Genomic DNA, 21,812 nt, shown 5'->3' with positions numbered 1-21,812 from the left:
AAATATTTTTAAATAATTACAAAAAATGAACAAATATAAATTAACCTAATCTAACTTTTCTCATTTTTATATTTATTTCATTTTCTTAGACAAAAAAAGAAAATAACTCCATTATTTAAATATTCTAAAAAATCAATTAAACCATAATAAAAAATTCCATAGTAAAAGAAAATCATCATTAATAATAAATGTCATTTAAATAACAAATTTTCAAAATAAAAAAAATATAAAGAAGAATTCAATATAGAAAAGAAAAATGAGAGAAAAATATATTAATTTAAATTATAATTACTATAAATTAAAATTTAATGAATATAAAATTTTGCTATCATTATATGTCATCACAAATGAAATTGATATGATAGGTTTTTTTCTGTGTTTTTTTACATTTACATGATATATTTCTTTTATTATGTAAATTGAATCATAACTTTGCATAGTTTTAATCTTTAAGGTCTTAAAATGAGTTGATTTTCACAATTCTTTAATTAAAGAAAAATCATTCTTTGATCCATAATAAATTTCTATGAAAAGAAAGTTTTATGAAATTTAATTTTTCTCTCTCTTAACTTTTTTTTCACACACTTTTTGAATGGAAATAAGGTGTCTTTTTATTAGCAAAAACAGGAGCAAAAGTTTCTTTATTTAATGAACTTTATTTATATGTTTCGAAAATGTATAAGTTAATAATAACAACAATATCTCTTTAGTTTTATTGATCAATAAGGATTTTTAACTTAAAACATTTATTAAACCATAAACTATCAATACATTGGCAACATAATATCAACATCCCCCATTTGGCCTAGTATTATTCAACTTTATGGTTTAATAAAACTTAATGCTTAAAATATAAGTTAATCATTTCTTAAATTGATCAAATCATAAATCATCATTAAGTAAAAAATAATAAGGATTATGATGATTGTATGTCATTAGCTCGACATAGTTTCTTCTATATATCATAATATTAGTTCTATACTCAACATGACCTGTACTGAGAGATAACATAATGTTCCAACAATAATTTATTTGTTAGAAACAAATTTTGTTCATATTTATATAATTCAATCATGAGTTTTTTGTTTTGTATATTGTTTGAATAAAAGTTGTAATTTTGTTTTTTATTGATTTTTTGTAGTTTTTTTTGTCTCAAGGTTTGTTCAAACTCTTTGGTAATCGAATTAGGTTTTTTTTCCTTTGAATTGGTTTTTGTTTTTTCTTTAATTAGTGTTTGTTTGTGCAGGTATTATTAATGATGCTGGGGATTAAATTGAAAATTAATGGGTGTTTTCTTGTTTTTGTGATTTTGGGTTTGTTTTTGTGTTTAGATTTTTTTTCTTGTACGTGCTATCTTTTTTGTTAACCCTTGTTTTTTATGTTTGGTTCCTTTAATTTTTTGGCTTTTTATTTTCTCAAATGAAGAATTGTAGGGAAAGACATAAAGAAGGTCAAATATTCTATATAGGATTTATTATAGAAGATACTGCTTCAAATAATGTTTTTCTTTTCTTTTCATCATCTAAATTTTGGTTTGCTAAGGAATCTACACAATAAGCTCATGAGGACACAACTGTTTAACCATGGATCCACCATAAGCTACATATCTTAGGAAAATACAACATTGTAGCAGTCCATGGCTCCACTCATAAGCAAATGATAAGAGTTTTGCTTGCCCTCATTAGCCATGTCATGATCAAATAACAACTTTTGCCAAAAATAGATGAATTCATGAGAACTTTCCTTAATAATTGGGACAATAAAGTAATTAACATATAAGAAAAGACCAAAGAAATTTGTATGACATTCAAATTCATACAAAAACTATAAAAATTTTAAAATGTTTTTGCTCATAGTTCCCCTATTTCTAATTTGCTTCTGTTATGATATTTTGTATAGATGGCATTTTTATCATCACTTAAGCAAAATGCCAGTGTTGAATCCAGTTCAGTAGCTCAAAAATTCATGCCTAAGTCTTTTAAATTGGTTTTAAAGACCTTATCACTTACTATCAATCATCCTGATTTTAGGTAAATTGACAGGCATTTCAATTCATATATTTAATCTTTCATTGCAGTTTCTATTTATAGTAAGTAAGATGTTTTACCATGATTTGCAGGTAGGAAAAATATTGTAAGAATATTAAGAGAACTTATAGAGGAGAGAACAGATTCTTAAAAATCCCACAAGTACATGCTTGGATACTTAATGAGAAAAGATGATAGTAATGACATAAACTAAGTGATGATGAGATGATTAATAAAAAATTACAATTTTATATATTGGTTATGAGACTATTTCGACTACTTCAATGATGGCTGTCAAGTATCTCCATGATCATATAAGAGCTAAAGTAAGTTTAAAAAAAACAAAACATTTTTCTTCAACTTGAAAATATTTTCTATATCTTTGTTTCATGCTTTTTGGGTTTTTTGACTTATTGTAAAAAAATTTGTCAAAAAGAAAATATGGCAATTAGAGATAGAAAAAAAACCAGAGGATCCAATTGAATGGAATAACCTTAAGTCAATGAGGTTTACAAGTGTGATAAGAAATTTGTAGGTTTTCTTTTTAGACAAACCATTTTTGTAATCACTTATCATAAAGAAAAATTCAATGATTTGTTGTGCTTATTGTTATTCAGGTGATTTTTAAGACTTCAAGATTAGTTACAATTGTTAAGGGAGTTTTGAGGAAAGCTACTTAAGAAATGGAACTAAATGGTGAGCATTAAAATGTTCATAGTGGGATCCATACATTGAAAATAATTCCTTTTGGTTCTACCTTTTTATATGAACTTTATGAGCTCAAGACGCTGAGTTTGCAGTTAACTTTTTAAACCAGAAAAAAATCATGTAAAAAAATGTAACGGATATGAGATCATCTTCCTTTGGTGGACCTTACCCTATCATGATTTACATGGCATACCTACCAATCCAGCTAGACAATTTCTACTGAATCCGAGAGAAAAATAAAGGTAATACTACTGAATGAGTTATGGTCAGCGGTTGTTTGGTTTGCTAATTTTTGCAGTTAAGAGTGTTATACTATTCTATTAATAGTAAAGTGTGTGTTTTTGTCAAAGTTAAAACTTTTTAGACAAGAGAATCTTATAATGAACATTTTTTTGTTTGGTGAACTTGACCCTTTTTTTTTAATCTAGAAAATGAGATGGCAGAACGAATGGCTTATTTTGGCCTCTTAGTTAACATGTTGGTCTTTATGTTCTATGTATTGCATAGACCCCTTTTTGAGTTCTTCAAATGCAGTTAACAATTTCCTCGGGATATCTCAAGCATCATGTGTTCTTAGTCATTTTATAGTTGATGCTATCTTGGTCGATATTGGATAATAGCGATTTTCACCACATTCTATCTTGCGGTGAGATATCCCTATAAAACCCTTTTTTAAAGAAACTGTTTCCATCGATTTTTATTCACTCCTCAATCTAATTGTATCCAATAAGTTTTGACAAGGATAACTTTATGCGCAACAATGAAAATTTTTGTGTGAAATTAAGATCAATGCGATCAGCTGTCCCTGGTTTTGGGTAGTCGCGAGCCTGTAAAACCATGACAGATGCTTTATCTATATACTGTCTTTTGTATAACTATTTTTAGAGCCATAGGTATAAGGCCCTACATCTCTTTTTTGGGGCTGATCAGTTTGATGAAAGAAGTAAATATTACAAGACTCTCATGGATAAATTTTTCAACTTCTTTTATCTCTTCGTTACTATTAGGGCAATTGTGGCATTCACTTTGGTAGTTTACATTCAAATAGAGTGTGGATGAGTAGCAACTTTCGATTCATTAGCTATAGCTATGGGCTTATGCAACATGTTATTTTTTGCTGGTACTCTTTTGTACTAGCATAGGTTGCCAGGAGGCAATTCCCTAACGCGAGTTACCCAGGTCCTGGTTGCTGCCTTTAGGAAACGGAATGTCCTATTTATTAGAAGCGAGTTAGTAGGACTATATGAGCTTCCTGAAAGACATTATACTATAAGGGTAGTAGCAAGATACCTCACACTGATTTCTAAAAAGTACCATTAATCTACTTTATTCATGACTTCTGATTTCCAAGTTTTGGTGTTGCAGATGCTTGGATAAGGCGGCTCTCCAACTGAAGGAAGAAGCAAGCAATCCCAGTCCCTTAAAGCTTTGCACGGTGACTCAATTGTAGGAAGTCAAGATTTTCATTAAACCTATTCCAATACCAACTCTCAATAATTTCATTCGTCGAAGATGTCTTTAATTTGCAGTATACAACAAGTTGCAGCCCTAGAAAAAATTATCTCTTTTATGGTAGGGTAGATGGGTATTTGCCTTCTGCTATGTCTTTGACAAGACTTGAGTATTATTCAGAGGTCAAAAGGAAAGTTCGTCTTTTGATAGAATTTCACAATGCTAATTATGTTGGGTTCTACCGTCCCTTTAATCCCAACTTAACATTTCTTGTGTTAGGAAAATGGGGTCCAGTCCCATGTAAGTGATTTTGGACCAAGTAAAGGCCATGAGCCTTGATCTTTTATTTTACACAGAGCCCTAGCTACTTAATAAAAAAGAGGTGGGGTTGCTTTAGGTGTGTGTGTCGAAAACTAAGCAGAGAAGGAAAAAAAGCCAGAAAAAATAGAGAGAGAAAAAAGAGAAGGGAGAGTTGGTTAAACGGAAGTCGATCCGTGGTCCGATTGAGTTAGAACCTTGTCAGGAGGTTTATGATTCAGAGTTCTACATTCTGAATGGTGAAGATCGGGTTTGAAGCTTTCTAGGAACAAATCCATGGTGTATTTGTTGAGTCACTTATTTTGTGAGATTTCTCCAATTGTTTCTCTAGTTGTTAATTAGCTCTAGTTTTAGCTAGAGAAGAACTTTGTATAACTATTATTTGATAGTGAAGATTTTTTTGATAGCTCGTGGTTTTTTTCCTCTACACTGAAAGGTTTTCCACGTAAATCTTGGTGTGCTTTATTTTTCCTACGTATTTGATTATTGATTGTTGTTTATTGCTTCTGTATTGTTGGGATTATTGCTTCAGGTGCAACAAGTGGTATCAAAGCGAGGATTATTTTGAGACATCGATACAGAAGCAATCCAGGATAGAAGTAAATTCTGTTTGAGATCATGGAGGGTGATATAGGTTCCATGATAAAATTGACAGCATCGAATTATTCAATTTGGAAGCCTATGATGGAGGATCATTTATACCGTAAAGATTTGTATGAGCCAATATTGGGTGATTCGGCTAAACCAGCAGATATGAAAGATGAAAGCTGAAAGAAGCTAGGTAGAAAGATGCTGGCTACAATTAAAAAATGGGTTGATATCAGCGTGTTCCATCATGTAACGTAGGAGTCAGATGCTCACATTGTTTGAAAAAAATTGACAGCATTATATGAGAGAAAAACAGGTATGAATAAAGTTATGCTTGTTAAAAAGATTGCAACTTGTAAGTCTAAACATAAATCCAAGTCTAGAGGTAAAGTGAAGTGTTTTCATTGTGGTAAGGTAGGTCATATAAAATGAAACTGTAGAATCTTAAAGCAAGAGCGAAAAGATGAGAAAGGTAAGAGTTCAGATGATGCCAATGTTGCAGCAGTGAATTCAGATAGTGATTCAGTTACTTTGATTTGTACACATGGTGATTGTAATCATGTTAGTGATTCCAGCATTGAGTGGATAGTTGACATAGGAGCGGCATATCATTGTGTTCCTAAGAGAGAGTTGTTTACAACTTACAAAGCAGGAGACTTTGGTTGTACCAAAATGGGAAACAAGAGTGTGTCACAGATTGTTAGGATTGGTGACATTGTTGTACAAATTAGTACAGGCTACATGTTGACTTTGAGGGATGTCAGACACATTCCAGATATGAGAATGAACTTGTTTGCTATTAATGTCCTTGATAAGGAGGGATATGAAAGTCGACAAAAGAATGGACAATTGAAGCTTCTCAAAGGATCTATGGTAGTTGCAAGAGAAACTATGCTGCACAATGTATAAGATATGGATGCAATTGAACGGTAACCAAGTAAATACCGTTGAAAATGATGCTTCAGCAAACTTGTGACATAAGAAGCTGGCACACATGAGTGAAAAAGGGTTATAGGTTTTGGCAATGCACTCTCTCATTCCCTTGACCAAATGTATGTCTCTCGATTCATGTGATTATTGTTTGTTTGGTAAGCATCATAGAGTTTCTTTCCGTAAAAGTTCTCAGAAAAAAGAAAATATATTAGAATTAATTTATTCTGACGTATGTGGTCCCATTGAGGTTGAGTCATTAGGTGGTAGCAGATATTTTGTTACTTTTATTGATGATGCTTCACGTAAGACTTGGATGTATATGTTAAAATACAAAAGTCAGGTACTACAGTATTTTTAAAAATTTCATGCCATGGTTGAAAGGATGATAGGGTTACCCTTGAAGTGTATTCGAACTGATAATAGTGGGAAATACACATCTAAAAGCTTTGAAAAGTATTGCTCAAAGTATGGGATCAGGCATGAGAGGACAGAACCTGAAACACCGCAGCATAATGGTATAGCTGAAAGAATGAATCGCACCATTATGGAAAAAGTCATATGTATGTTGAAGATGGTAAAATTACCAGTCATTCTGGGGTGAAGCAGTCAACACAGCTTGTTATTTACTTAACAAGTCACCATCAGTTCCTTTGGGCTTTGAATTCCAAAAAGAATATGGATAGGGAAAGATACTTCATACTCTCACTTAAAAGTTTTTGGGTGTAAAGCATTCATGCATGTGCCGAAAGAGTAGAGATTAAAGTTTGACAGTAAAGCTACACAGTGTGTGTTTGTAGGATATGGTGATGAGGAATTTGGCTACAAGGTATGGGATCCAATAAAGAGAAAGACAGTCAGAAGCAGAGATGTGGTCTTTCATGAAAAAGAAACCATAGTAGACTTTGAGAAAAATGAGAAGACTACACAGGTTACTGTTAAGTGTGATGTTTCAACACCGACAGGGATTTCATAGGAAAGAGCCACAGATGGTGAAAATGAGCAAGAAACAGAACTTGAGGATATAAATGAGCCAGCCACAGTTGGTGATGAGCCAGATGCTATTAGTTTTAAGTAGGGGGAGCAATCCTTTCTACTTGAGAGTGTTGAGCAGGGGGAGCTACCTTCGGTATCAAGTGATGTAGAGTCTCAGTCCAGGAGATCTACTAGAGAGCGCAGGCCATCTATCAGGTATCTAAGTTCAGATTTTATTTTAGTTACCAGTGAAGGGGAGCCAGAAAGCTTCCAAGATGTGCAAGCTACTTCGGATAGAGAACACTGGTTAAAAGCAATGAAAGAAGAGATGGAGTTATTGCGAAAGAATGGTACTTATGATCTTGTTAAACTTCTCAGGGAAAAGCTTGAGCTTTATAATAACTTGGCCGGAATGAGTTCTCTGGCCAAGGTAAGTTCCAAATGAAACTGCTATGGTGATGAATCTCCTCCTAATGGGGCTAGAGGGAGAGATTGTTAGGAAAATAGGGTCCAGTTTCATGTAAGTGGTTTTGGACCAAGTAAAGGCCATGGTCCTTGATCTTTTATTTTACACAGAGCCTTAGCTACTTAATAAAAAAAAAGTGGGGTTGTTTTAGGTGGGTGTGTCGAAAACCAAGCAGAGAAAGAAGAAAAGCTAAGAAAAGCAAAGAGAAAAAAAAGAGAAGGGAGAGTTGGTTAAACGGAAGTCGATCCGTGGTCCGATTGAGTTAGAACCTTGTCAAGAGGTTTATGATTCAGAGTTCTACATTCTGAACGGTGAAGATCGGGTTTGAAGCTCTCTAGGAACAAATCCAGGGTGTATTTTTTGAGTCACTTATTTGGTGAGATTTCTCCAATTATTTTTCTAGTTGTTGATTAGCTCTAGTTTTAGCTAGAGAAGAACTTTGTATAATTATTATTTGATAGTGAAGATTTTTTTGGTGGCTTGTGATTTTTTCTCTCTACACTGGAGGATTTTTCACGTAAATCTTGGTGTGCTTTATTTTTCCTGCGATTTGATTATTGATTGTTGTCTATTGCTTCTGTATTGTTGTGATTATTGCTTCAGGCGCAACACCTTGGAGAAGGATTATGGGATGATAAGAAGAATCAGCTATGTGTCTTTGATTGTCAAATATTGGACTTTGAAGAATCTTGGTCTAATGCCCGAGTTGGGGATTGCACAACAAGGTTGACTTTGAGGTTTCCCTGCATCTTGTCCCTGAGAAAAACCAGTAGCATGGTGGGTCAAATTTGGACCAACACAATGTGAATGATTCAGGTTGCTTCAATAAAATTATGTTTCAAAGTACTGAGAATCGTGTGGAGGGGGTTCCAGGCTTAAAGTATGAATACACAAAAATGGAGAGAGTAAACAAATCATGCTCGAGAAAGAAGCCTGCCAGAAGCAAGGGGGAAAAATATCTAACTGGTGATAATTTCATTGATATGAAATTTGACGTGTCACTTAAAAGTTCTGAAGGCAAAATTGGGTCAGGCTTTATAGTTCCTGTCTCTGTGGGCGATTGGCTTTACAATCAGTTTCTGTATCTGAAAGGTGTTTCTTCTAGCTAAAGGCCTGTAAGAACAGCGTTAAGTGGTTCTGTCAATATCAGCTATGAGATAGGCATTACACTTTGACCTACTCCAAAGGTAGATGGCGGAGCTGTTCTATATGATCTAACCAGAGAGAAAGTGGAGATTACTGCTGAAGGGATTTATAATGCTGATACATGAGCCTTGTGCATGTTGGGTTGCAGAAAGATTGGGTTAAAAAATCAAGTTTCCCAAAATGCATTCGTGGACTATGAAATTCTTCTTAATTTCCAACTACCTCTATTAAAACCAAATAAGAATGGAGGCTATATTAAGGGAAGCATTGAAAGCACACGAAAAAGCATTGAAAGCATTGCACAACAGGCATATTGCAAATTAAAGACAATGCTTAATGTTGTCTTAACAAAATTTATAGCTCTCTCGGTATAGCAGGCATATACATTGAATACTCAAATTGATAAACTGAAACTCCCAGTAACATGCATGCCTGTTTTTCCTGGCCTCAGCATCTTTCTTCTAGTATGTCTCTATTACTCTGTATTTGTTCCTATATCCCGATGAATCACTGGTCATCCTCAGAGTGCTTCTCAGCTTCTTTGAGTTGGCTTTAACATGCATACACAAGTCTTTTTCTCTATATTTCACATTTGTTGAAATGTAACATAGAAATATATTTTGTTTAATTTTTCTTTATGGCCAATAAAACTAGATGTAAAGTGGTTTCATACAATCACATGTTTGGTTTTGTGTGTTGAGTTGTTACTTTTAGTCACAGATCCTGTTAGTGGATAATACTCAATGTATATATTGATTGGAGCTATAATTATACTGTAGTCTACAGTTTCTTTAGTCATTGAATTCAAGTATAACCAGTTGCACTTACAAACTAAATGTTTAATTACAATTTCTGTTTAACAACCATTCTTTTTATCTTAAAAATACACGACCAACATTTTCTATTTAATTTTATATTAACTTTCTATTGCTAATTATTTAAAAAAAACCTTTGTACACTTAACAATATTAATTTTATATTAAATTATTTTAAATTTTAATTTAATCAAATATTAATGAAATAAAATACTACAAATTAATTTAACACACCGAGTGAAACATGGGTCCAGCCCTAGTCATTTATAATTTAAACTGGTTTAAATAGAATATCAAGTAATTATAAAAAACCAAACTAATTAATATCTTGTATGGAATCACTTAATTTTATTTACTATCCAAGTAGTCAAATTTACATATACATTATCATTCATATATAGTGGAATTACTAAGCACTGGGTATACTCATAGATTAACAAATTTATATATAATTTTTTTTAAAAATATTATAATATAAGTTTTAAGTTTATGGATAACTCAAATTTTATATTTGTATGGAACATTTCACTTACAATTCATTTTACTATACTTTTTCAATTATACAATCACAAAGTAAAATTATGTAGAGGTCCACAACTTATAAGTGTAAACTTCATATAAAATTTTAATAGATTTCACACATTTCTGAATTGTGAATAGTTAATTGCAGTACAATAATTATAGGTGAAATGTTGGTGATATGCTCCTTTTTTTTTATTTGGATTATGTATATTTCAAGATAGTAAAATAAATAAATTATATATTGAATATAATTATGCAATTATATATTTGTTATATTTATTATATTAGATTTTACATAACCTATATATTTATTATCAGGTATTTGAACTTGATGTATTCATGCATGACATATAAATATATATCAAATAAAATATAGACTTAAAAAATTTACTTGGATAAAACATATTTTTGTCAAAGATTTAATGATATATGAATATATTTTTGCACATAACATGAGTTTAAAACATAATAGACATCTACTTAAATCCGCTTTTATAACATACATTCACAGATAGAGTATGGAAAAGAGGAATAAAATAGAACAATTTAATTTGTTTATATTAAGTTTGATTAATACAATAAGACCAAAATATTTTAATAATTAGTAATATATAAATTTCACTAAACCATCAAATATATAAACTATTTTAAAATAAATATAAATCTTAATAATAAATAACTTACTTCAAAATGAGATAGCTATTAGTAATATATAAATTATAATCAAACCAATAAAAATAATTTTAATTTCTATAATTATTATCAAAATCTAGAAAATATTAAGTCTATAATAACCATACAAATATATATATATATATAAATATTAATACACATCAAACTCAAATTACCCGACCCTACATCTTACACATCTAAAAGTTAATAAATATATATTAAAAAAACCCAACAAATTTCAATAAAACTTTCATAAATAATACATAAAAAACTCAACAAATAAAAAAAAAACCTAAAACCAATACTAAAAATAAATCCAAACAAAAATTAGCAATGCTCAACATTAATACTCAACAAAAAATCTAATAAAAATATATTACCAACAAATTTTAACAAATATATAACCAAAATCTAAACAAATTTCAACAAACATAAAACCAATAAAACTCAACAAATTGATAACCAAAATCCAAATAAATTTCAACAAATAATTAACTAATAAAAACTCAACACATTGGTAACCAAAACCCAATCAAATTTCAACAAATTTATAACAAAAAAATTAAACCCTAAACTCAACAAATAAACATAATAAAACAAACATAAAATAAACTCATTAAAAAAAACTGACCAGAGCTAGAGGATAAGGTCATAGCATCGGTGGCAAGGTGGCGGTGGGGAATGAGGGAAGGGGAGAGGGGTAAGAAGATTAGGGATTAGTAGATTTGGGGGAAAAGTAAGGGAGCCGATGATAGAGGATTTTGAAATTTTAACTTTTAGTGAAGGTTTTACAAACAAAAATTATATCGGTAATAAAAATAATTTTAAACACTACTATCGATGGAATTTCCATCACCCAACAGTTTTACAAACAAAAATTCCATCGATAATGTCCAAAATTTTTTTTGTTGAATCTTTTTTAACGATGAATTTTTTCATCGATAGTTATTAACGATGTGTTTTTTGGTCAATAAATCTGCCGATAAAATTGACTACAATTCACACCAGACTTATAATGATAGATTACCTATGGATTTTATTCCGTTGGTAAAAGTATTTTAAAATTTTCGTCCGTAAAAATCCTTCGGTAATAAACGTTTTTTTGGTAGTGGTAGGGAAACACAAGAATATTATTTTATTAAGGTAAAGTAAAAAGTAGATTTCTTTTCTTTTTGTTTTTTTGAAATAAAGTAAATGAAATATTAAATGCTAATGGTTGACTAACAATAATGTTAGAATTAAGAGTAATTACACCAAAAATATTTCAATTAGTAATAATGCTTATTTAATATATAAACACTACAAAAATTATAAAGGTAATGAAAATAAAATCAATAAAAATTTGTATTTACGTTTGGAGATAATTAACTCCACTTTATTGTAAATAGAAAATAGAATCAATCGAAAACTACTTTTAACAATTTTGATTTATGCTTAGACAATAATTGGCACCACTTTATGGTAAATCATGAAAATGATAATATCAAAGCAACAAGCATATCTAATGACTAAAACAAAAATGAAAAATAAAAAATCCTATCTTAAATAAAATCATTTCATACAAAAAATAAAAAAGTACATGCTTACTACCTATGATAAGATAGGTGATAGACAATCACTTTCTTTTAATCTACCACTTAACTTGTTCTCTTGTTTCATGATCCAAAAAGAGAAAAATAGTGGGCATTTGGCATACAAATCAATACCATAAAAAAACTTACAAGAAAATATAAAATAATATGTACAAATATATTTATAATTTAAACTGCAATAGAACTAAAAACAATGGCCAAATATAAAAAAAAAATCCAAATCATTAAATTTTCAAGAAATTTTGCTTAATTTTTTGGAACCCTAACAAATTATTTTAAAGGGAATATATTTTCAAAATGATTTTTTTTCAAAAAATAACTTATTATATGATTACAATGAAGCATAACATATTACATGATTACAATGAAACATGAATTTGGAAGAGTTTCACTTAAAATAAAAAAAATAGAATAGTAACTAAAATAATACAAAATCAAACATAAAGTAATAAAAAACTTTAAGAAGTAATTGACAATATTTTGTGCATCTAATCGACCTGTATAGATAACATCACAAAAAAAAAAAAAAAAAGAACTTAAGCTATTTTTACTACATGGCAAAATGAATATCAAGGCAATGAGAATAAATATTGAAATGATACAATCTATTTCTTAAACATCCCAAAACACCCTTACTTATAGGATGGGTCTTGCCATCTTAAAAATAATTATGAAATGATTTATAATTTTTGAATGATTAATTGATTAAAATGGATTTAAGAACCTAGTAAAGATCAATAATAGTATTTTAAATTGAGAGTAATTTATACCTAACAATTGTAATAATCAAACATAATGTGTATTAACTTGTTTGGGAAAAATGAAAAAGGAAAGATTTTCAAATTAGTTTAATAATGGTAATGAAATCCATTTGATATTATATATACCAAAATTAATTTTAATTGATTTAATCATCTATTAATTATTTTAAAATAATATATATTCATATTAAATGCATATATAGATACATATATATAACATAACTTAAATGGCGGAGTAAATAAATAGGTCATAGGTTAAAAAATTTCAACTAAATTAGTTTTTTTTTACGCAAATGTAATTTAAGAGTTGAATATTTACAATTGGAAAAGGAGGTGACAAAATTATTATATGATAATGGCAATTAAAGTTTTATTGCTTTTAATATAAATTTAATTGAAAGTCAGTTAAGGTAAATAATAAACTATAAATTTAATTAATTTATTATAAAATACATGATAATTTTTAAAATTGTCCACATATTAATTATATAGGCTATCCATGTTGGACAATTTTCTTTTTTATCAAAGGCTTTGGCTTTTATATATTATATAAGATGATTTGTAATTTTTGAATGACTAATTGATTAAAATGAATTTAAAAACCAAATCAAGATCAATAATAGTATTTTAAATTGAGAGTAATTTATACTTGATGCAAATACCCATATGTGTCCGAGGCAAATCAGGATTGATTTTCTTTATTATTGTCACTTTTTTTTTACTATAGTATAGTGTGCTATTATGTATTATAATGTATTATTATTAGTATTATCATAGTATAGTATATAGTATAGTACCTTATATTATATGTTATTATACTATTATGTATTTATTATACCATAGTATATTATTATTATTATTATTATTATTTATGATTTTTTCTTTTTTTTCTTTCCTTTTCGTTCGAATCTACTCATGAATAAGGAAATCTGAATTTGACTAGAATCTCATAGTCATAGATCTTTAATACAAAGTCAAATTGGTGTAAATGCTGAAATTAATTGGGATCAAATCAGAAACCCAAGATCACGCTCAAACAAAACCAATCCCAGGATTCAAGCCAGGATTGATTCTGTCTATTTTCTAAAAATCTTCCTAGGACTATCTATAAATTGAATTGAGAATCAAAGGAACTGGACAAGGAGGAATTTTTGAAAAAAATATATCTGAAAAATTTTTTGGAAGTAAGGTTTTTGAGATTTTGATTCTAGGAGTGTTTGGGTTTGAGATTTTGGGTAATTAGGAAGTTTGGATTCGTAGTTTTAGTCTTAGGTTGTTGGGATTGGAGTTTTGGAGTTCTGGGATCAAGGTCGAATTTTTGAATTTTTTTGGATTTTGGAAAATTTTGGGTTTTCTAGGTTTTTGGATGAATTTTTGAATGAAATTTTCCGATAAAGGTTGAATTTTTTTGTGAGATTCTAACAATTTTTCTAGAAACCAGTGAGTTTTCCAATTTTTAGTTGAACTTTTTGGCAAGTTTCCTAGAAACTGATGGATTTCCTAGTTTCTAGTTGAATTTTCAGTGTTGTTCTTGGGATTTTAGAGAAAGTCGAGGATTTGGAAACTAGAGAGAGAATGAGTAGGGAAATTTTGAAGAAAACGTTGAGGATTTAGTTTTTATACTACCATAGTATGACACCATTTTGGAAGTCCTAGGATCCACGTGCAACCCGCTGATTTGCGTATTAACCCACATATTGACCCGACCCGAATCACAAATTTTTCTTTTTCTATTTTATTTTATTTTTTGATTTTATTTTTTTTAGCTTACTATATTTTCAATTTTATTATTTTACTGATTTTATTTTATTATTTTATTATTTTTATTTTGTAAAAATTCTTTCTGTTGTTTCATTTTTTACAATAAATAATTTTTATCTTTTCAAATAATTAAAAATATATATATAAAAAAAAATCTTTTTTCAAATAAAAATCCTTACAAAATAAATTCATGAATTCTACCAAACTATTTGATAATTTTCAGGAATTAAATATTAAAAAAATCCACCAAACTATTGAAAAATTTCATAAATTAATTTTAAAAAAAAGAAAAAAATATGAAAATATAATTTTTATCCTCTAAACTATTAGAGGAATACTTCAAATTAAGTCCTACTAAGCTATTGGGAGACAAAATGAAATTCTTAAATTTTTAAATCTTTTTACAATAAAATTTCACGAAATTATTAGAAGATCTGCCTCAAAGTAAGTCCTATTAAACTATTAGAAGACTTTACTGATTTTTTTTAATAAAATACTATAATATATCTGACGATGGAGCCTCTTCAAAGTGGGACACTAGTCTCCATGAATACTCTTGAGATGAGAGAATTATCTTAAATTATTACCAAACTATTGGGATGATTTTAAGATTAAGTTTCAGTATTAAAGATTTTGGTAAAATATAAACATTTTCAAGGCTTGGATAATTTGAGACCAAACTGGCACCATCTTTTGATAGCCGTTGTGAGGGTGCTATAACCTTCCTCACACATAATCATATTCTCGAACCTAAACTCTGATTTTGTAGATCAGATTCGATCAGGTGGCATATCACACCTAAACAAAAAAGATGGTGGTAATTCCCTTTAATCCATGTTTAGTGGTAGATTATGACACTTGACAATTATAATAATCAAACATAATGTGTATTAACTTGTTTGGGAGAAATGAAAAATGAAAGATTTTGAAATTAGTGTAATAATGGTAATGAAATCCATTTGATATTATACATACCAAAATTAATTTTAATTCATTTAATCATCTGTTAATTATTTTAAAATAATATATCTTCATATTAAACACAAATACACACACACACACACACATATAATATAGCTTAAATGGTGGAGTAAATAAATAGGTCATAGGTTAAAAAATTAGTAATTGGCAACTATTTTTTTTTTTTTTTGCACATGTAATTTAAGAGTTGAATATTTACAATTGGAAAAGAAGGTAACAAAATTATTCTATGATGATGGCACTTAAAATTTTATTACCTTTAATATGAATTTAATTGAGAGTGATTTAAGGTAAATAATAAAACATAAATGTAATTAATTTATTAGAAGATTATTGATAATTTTTTAAAATTGTCCACATGTCAATTATATAAGTTATCGACGTTGGACAATTTCCTTTTTTATCAAAGGCTTTGGCTTTTATAAATTTATATAAGATGATCTGTAATTTTTGAATGACTAATTGATTAAAACAAATTTAAGAACCAAATCAAGATCAATAATAGTATTTTAAATTGAGAGTAATTTATACTTGACAATTATAATAATCAAACATAATGTGGATTAACTTGTTTGGGAGAAATGAAAAAGGAAAGATTTTCAAATTAGTGTAATAATGATAATGAAATCCATTTGATATTATACGTACCAAAATTAATTTTAATTGATTTAATCATCTATTAATTATTTTAAAATAATATATATTCATGTTTGACATGTCTATATATATATAAATGGTGGAGTAAATAAATAGGTCATAGGTTAAAAAATTCACAACTAAATTTTGCTTTACACAAATATTGTAATTTAAGAGTTTAATATTTACAATTGGAAAAACAGGTGACAAAATTATTCTATGATGATGGCAATTAAAGTTTTATTACCTTTAATATGAATTTAATTGAAAATGATTTAAGGTAAATAATAAAACATAAATATAATTAATTTATTAGAAGATTAATGATAATTTTTTAAAATTGTCCACATGTGAATTATATAGACTATCCACATTGAACAATTTTCCTTCCTATCAAAGGCTTTGACTTTTATATATTTTTATCAGATGATTTGTAATTTTTTAATGACTAATTGATTAAAATGAATTTAAGAACCAAATCAAGATCAATAATAGTATTTTAAATTAAGAATAATTTATACTTGACAATTATAATAATAAAACATAATGTGTATTAGCTTGTTTGAGAGAAATGAAAAAGAAAAGATTTTGAAATTATTGTAATAATAGTATTGAAATCCAATTGATATTATACATACCAAAATTAATTTTAATTCATTTAATTATCTGTTAATTATTTTAAAATAATATATATTCATATTAAACATGTGTGTATGTATGCATGTGTGTGTCTATATATATATAACACATAGCTTAAATGGTGGGGTAAATAAATAGGTCATAGGTTAAAAAATTGGTAACCAAATTTTTTTTTTATACAAAAATGTAATTTAATAGTTGGATATTTACAAGTGGAAAAGAAGGTGACAAAATTATTCTATGATGATGGCAATTAAAATTTTATTACTTTTAATATGAATTTAATGAAAGTGATTTAAGGTAAACAATAAAATATAAATGTAATTAATTTATTAGAAGGTACATGATAAAATTTTTAAAATTATCCATATGTCAATTATATAAGCTATCCACGTTGGACAATTTCCTTTTTTTATCAAAAGCTTTGACTTTTATATATTTATATAAGTTGATTTGTAATTTTTGATTGACTAATTGATTAAAATGAATTTAAGAACAAAATTAAGATTAATAATAGTATTTTAAATTGAGAGTAATTTATGCTTGACAATTATAATAATCAAACATAATGTGTATTAACTTGTTTGAGAGAAATGAAAAAGGAAAGATTTTGAAATTAGTGTAATAATGATAATGAAATCCATTTAATATTATACATACCAAAATTAATTTTAATTTGTTCAATCATATATTAATTATTTTTAATCATCTATTAATTATTTTAAAATAATATATATATTCATATTAAACATGTTTGTGTCTATGTGTGTATATATATAACATAGCTTAAATGATGGAATAAATAAATAGGTCATAGGTTAACAAATTGGCAACTAAATTTATTTTTACACAAATGTAATTTAAAAGTTGAATATTTACAATTGGAAAATGAGGTTACAAAATTATTCTATAATGATGGCAATTAAAGTTTTATTACCTTTAATATGAATTTAATTGAAAGTAATTTAATGTAAATAATAAAACATAAATCTAATAAATTTATTAGAAGATACATGATAATTTTTTAAAATTATCTACATATCAATTATATAGATTATCCACATTGGACAATTTTCTTTTTTTTTTTAATCAAAGGTTTTGGCTTTTATATATTTATATAAGATTTGAACCTTTTTAATGTAATTACTTCTAATCTATTGTTATTGTTAGTCAACTATTAGTATTTAAATTTAAATTTTTCTTTATTTAAAAACTTTATTAATTAAAATTATTGTTAATTAAAATTATTATCCATATATCGCACGAGTTTAAATCTAGTGTACAGTCAAATACATAACAACTAGATAAGCATAAAATAATAAAAGATTTTTTGTTTACATTAATGGCTTTCATAATCATTATAAAGTATATAATATTTAAATGTATTCTTAATACTAATAAAAAAAAGTCACAAAACAAATCTTAATGATTTACAAAACTAAGGAAGCCCATCCAAAAGAAAATTTCAAAACCTGATTAGTTTTAAACAAAAACAAACAAACAGCCACTTTAATTTAGTGGATAGGGCCAGATGTTTCTTGGCATGCCATTTTCAAACATATTAGCTTTGCTTAGAACCTTCACCAAATCTGAGTAGAAGGAAAGGTGGCAGAATCAGCCTCCGTTCTTGGATGGAGAAATTAGAAAAAGATAGGGATTGTCAATTTCTTGCTTGTGCAAGAGTGTAGAAAGCTACTGCCTAAACACCAATAGAAAGATTCTTTCGGTATCAAATTCTTCTTCATTAACTTAGTTGAGTTCAATGTATGCATATTCTTGTTAGTTTTATATTGAAATATACATAAAATAAACTCAGGTTTAGTAGATTGTTTCATATATTAAGAGGTGGCATTCAATAAATTTGGGTTCAAATTTAAATACCTAAAATTCTATCCTATTCTCATATTATGGCCTTTTTTTTTTTAATAAAAAAAATACATAAAATCACAAATCACAATGAAATCACCCAAACCCCAAAGCTCATGAAGTCAAACCGAACAATATCAGACCCATTTCTCTGTACCAACACACTTTTGTCGACATCCCTCCCACCACAAGACATTTTGCCGTCATTAAGCCCCAAATTATTGCAAAGCTTATTGTTTTTTGATAAGTTGCAAAGCTTAATTAAAACAAAGTGGGTTTTCCACCATACTAACATTGTACACATAGCTAATTCACATCTAATTCTTCCTTTTTCATTTGTCTTTAATCTACCTTTCAATGTCCATAACTGCATATCCTTTTCCCATTTGAATAAAGTTTGTGGGCTCCCCACGTTTGCTCTCCTTCTGAGATTCAACATCATCAGAATCTTCTTCCAGTTCCAGGTCTTCTTCCTTTGTCAATGTGGAATACTCAGCATGTTCTCCATATAATTTTACCAAAACCAAATAGAAAGACATAGCAAAAATGGTAATAGCTATCAAGGTCCAGCTAAATTGAATATTTACTAATGATTTAGCTCGGTGTAGTGCCTCATCGCTTGAACACCTAACCACCTGGTGACCTTCTTCAGAGTGAATGAAGCATCCTTTGGGAATCAACTCTGGAGTCCAGAGCATGTACCCCATGACTATGAGCCACACACCTTGATACAAAATACTGAGAGACCTAATAAAGCTGACTATGAAACTCTTAGGAAGCCCAATTCCCATGAGGGTGGTGAATAAAGAAACAACAATGGCACTCTGTAAAAGCAAGTGATATTGACCCTCAACCCCCATGTGATCAGCTGAATGAAGGTGGAAGAGGAGTAGCTGTTGGGCAAAGGCTACTGCTCCAAGAAACTGTGTTAGGCTATACTTAGCTTTGGGGCTAATTTTATCAAGGAGTATAGCAAAAGCTGCATAAATAAAGAAAGTCGTTGATATAGAAGAGTGCTCAAAGTTATGGAGATGATTTGATGGGATAGTTCCATCAGGATCAAAAGGTTGGTGGCTTTCAGGGCCAATAAAGAGCTCCATGGAGATGGAGATGGAGGAGCCTACCATGATAAGGAACAGCTCCAAGTACCTTAATTTTGATGTGGGGAACCATGGAGAAGATGTGTAGGAATTTGGATGGAGAAAATGGAGCCTGATGTGATTAAAGAGATGCCAAAAACCAAGTGCAAAGAAGGCAAAACCTGGTGCAACATGCCCCACTAAAGTACCCATATCTTCCTATGTCTGTATCTCACTCTTTTTTCTTTTTTTTTTTTGTAATTTGGACAAGGCGAGGGAGAGAACGAGAGGAAATAGTCGCAGGGGGGAGAGGAGGGAGAATTTGGTGAACAAAGTTGAGGCAAATGGTTTAAGGGAGCTAGGTTTTAAGGGTGGGCTTGTTTGAATTTCTAAGGACTCCAGAGCCTTCTATTGGGGGGTTTTTGAAAATTTGAACTTTTGACGAGCTAAGGCTGTTGGCTAAGAAATGAGCCTTAGCCAGCCGCCACCTGTTTTCTAGAATACAGAATTTTCATAACAAAATCAGAATAGGAAACTTTTAGTAAATGACAAATATGTCATTGGCGGATTTCTGAAAATGAAAAAACGACCAGGTTGTTTCAATTCCATGGGTTTGTTGCTCGTCAAATAGTATTAATTTTATGAGAGGCATGTGTTTCATGCCTGTATCATTTATCACATTTAGGCGTTCCAAAAAAAAAAAAAAAGCCAATAAAATCTTAATTTAATGATAAGAAAAAGATTTTAGAATCTTGATATATTTTAAAGTTAAGTGTCATGTATTTGAGTTTGATTCAATTTTATGTTAAATTTATTTAATTATGTTTTAGTTTTGATTTATTTGATTATTTAATGATTTTTTATGTGATATAATATTTATTATTATTGTAACTTATATTTGTAATTTTATTAAAAAATTAAAGATTTGCTATTGCTGTTTAGGTGGCTTACTCATCTATGCTTCTTTATTAAAAATTTAAAATACTGCTTTCTTGTTTTGTTGGCATAGGATGATTTTTAATTTTTAGTTGCTATTCACATGATATGCGGTTAATCATCATCATAGTGTTATGTATTCACCCACAATTGATAATTCAGATGGTAAATAAAAGAGCATTTTTTATCAATTAAGGTTTGATTTTCGTAAAAAAATATTTCAAAACTAAAATTTTAATATATCAAATTAATATAAAAAAAGTGCATGGTTAACGTCGCCATATTACTTACATTAAGTGAAGCCCAAACTCAACTTTCAATACTTAAATGAATAAGAGTGTCTAAAGGAACTATGATGGGGATTACAATTTACAAGTTTAATTAATTTATCATTGAGTTGTATAAATTTTATATATTATTAATAAATCATATGATAATATTTTATTAATGAGTAAATACCAATGTTTAAAATAAATAAACATAAATTAAATTATTTTAAAAAATTTATTTATTAATAAAATATTATCATATGATTTATCTTATTAATAAATTTTCATTATCTAATTTATTAATAATATATTAAATTATATATTAATAATATATCAAATATAAATTTTTTACCATTAATTGAAACATATTTTTATTCGGAGGATAAATTATTTTCCTTTCAAAAAGTGACTGGTCCAAATACTAATGAAATAAAGGGAACAAAGGAACGAAGTCTTGAAAAAAGAAATTTCCCAAAGTCAAATAAGTTATGCCTATCGATTAGGCCTACGTACGTAAGAATAGTTGATAATTCTCTAGGATTATCAAACCTGTACGCATTAATTTAGCACCATTTTTCACCAAAATTAAAATCATTACATAATAATTTTCCTACCAACTAAAAAGGAAATTTCTTTACCTATTATACAAAGAAAAAAATCAAAATGATAATTT

At 28.5% G+C, this 21,812-nt stretch overlaps 1 protein-coding gene and 2 pseudogenes across 1 annotated transcript; 2 read left to right on the top strand and 1 right to left on the bottom strand.

The window, feature by feature from the left end:
- Positions 1-918: 918 nt before the first annotated feature.
- LOC111303970 (cytochrome P450 85A-like) lies at positions 919-2,734 on the top strand (annotated as a pseudogene).
- A 256-nt stretch (positions 2,735-2,990) lies between these two features.
- Positions 2,991-9,155, top strand: LOC111303969 (protein NRT1/ PTR FAMILY 6.1-like; annotated as a pseudogene).
- Positions 9,156-18,791: 9,636 nt separating this feature from the next.
- Positions 18,792-20,350, bottom strand: LOC111302779 (uncharacterized). Its single transcript, XM_022898602.2, has one exon. It carries the CDS (start codon positions 20,145-20,147, stop codon positions 19,203-19,205), a length of 945 nt encoding a protein of 314 aa, XP_022754337.1. The 5' UTR covers positions 20,148-20,350; the 3' UTR covers positions 18,792-19,202.
- Between the last annotated feature and the right edge of the window lie 1,462 nt (positions 20,351-21,812).

This window comes from Durio zibethinus, chromosome 13 (genome assembly GCF_047325235.1).
Source record: "Durio zibethinus cultivar Kanyao isolate XHJ-2024 chromosome 13, ASM4732523v1, whole genome shotgun sequence".
Taxonomy (NCBI): domain Eukaryota; kingdom Viridiplantae; phylum Streptophyta; class Magnoliopsida; order Malvales; family Malvaceae; genus Durio; species Durio zibethinus.
Note: the sequence above shows the minus strand (reverse complement) of the source record. Positions and strands in the feature narration are given on the sequence as shown.

Coding starts and splice junctions, on each gene's coding strand:
- LOC111302779 (XM_022898602.2), bottom strand. CDS start 20,147: ATGGGTACTTTAGTGGGGCATGTTGCACCAGGTTTTGCCTTCTTTGCA.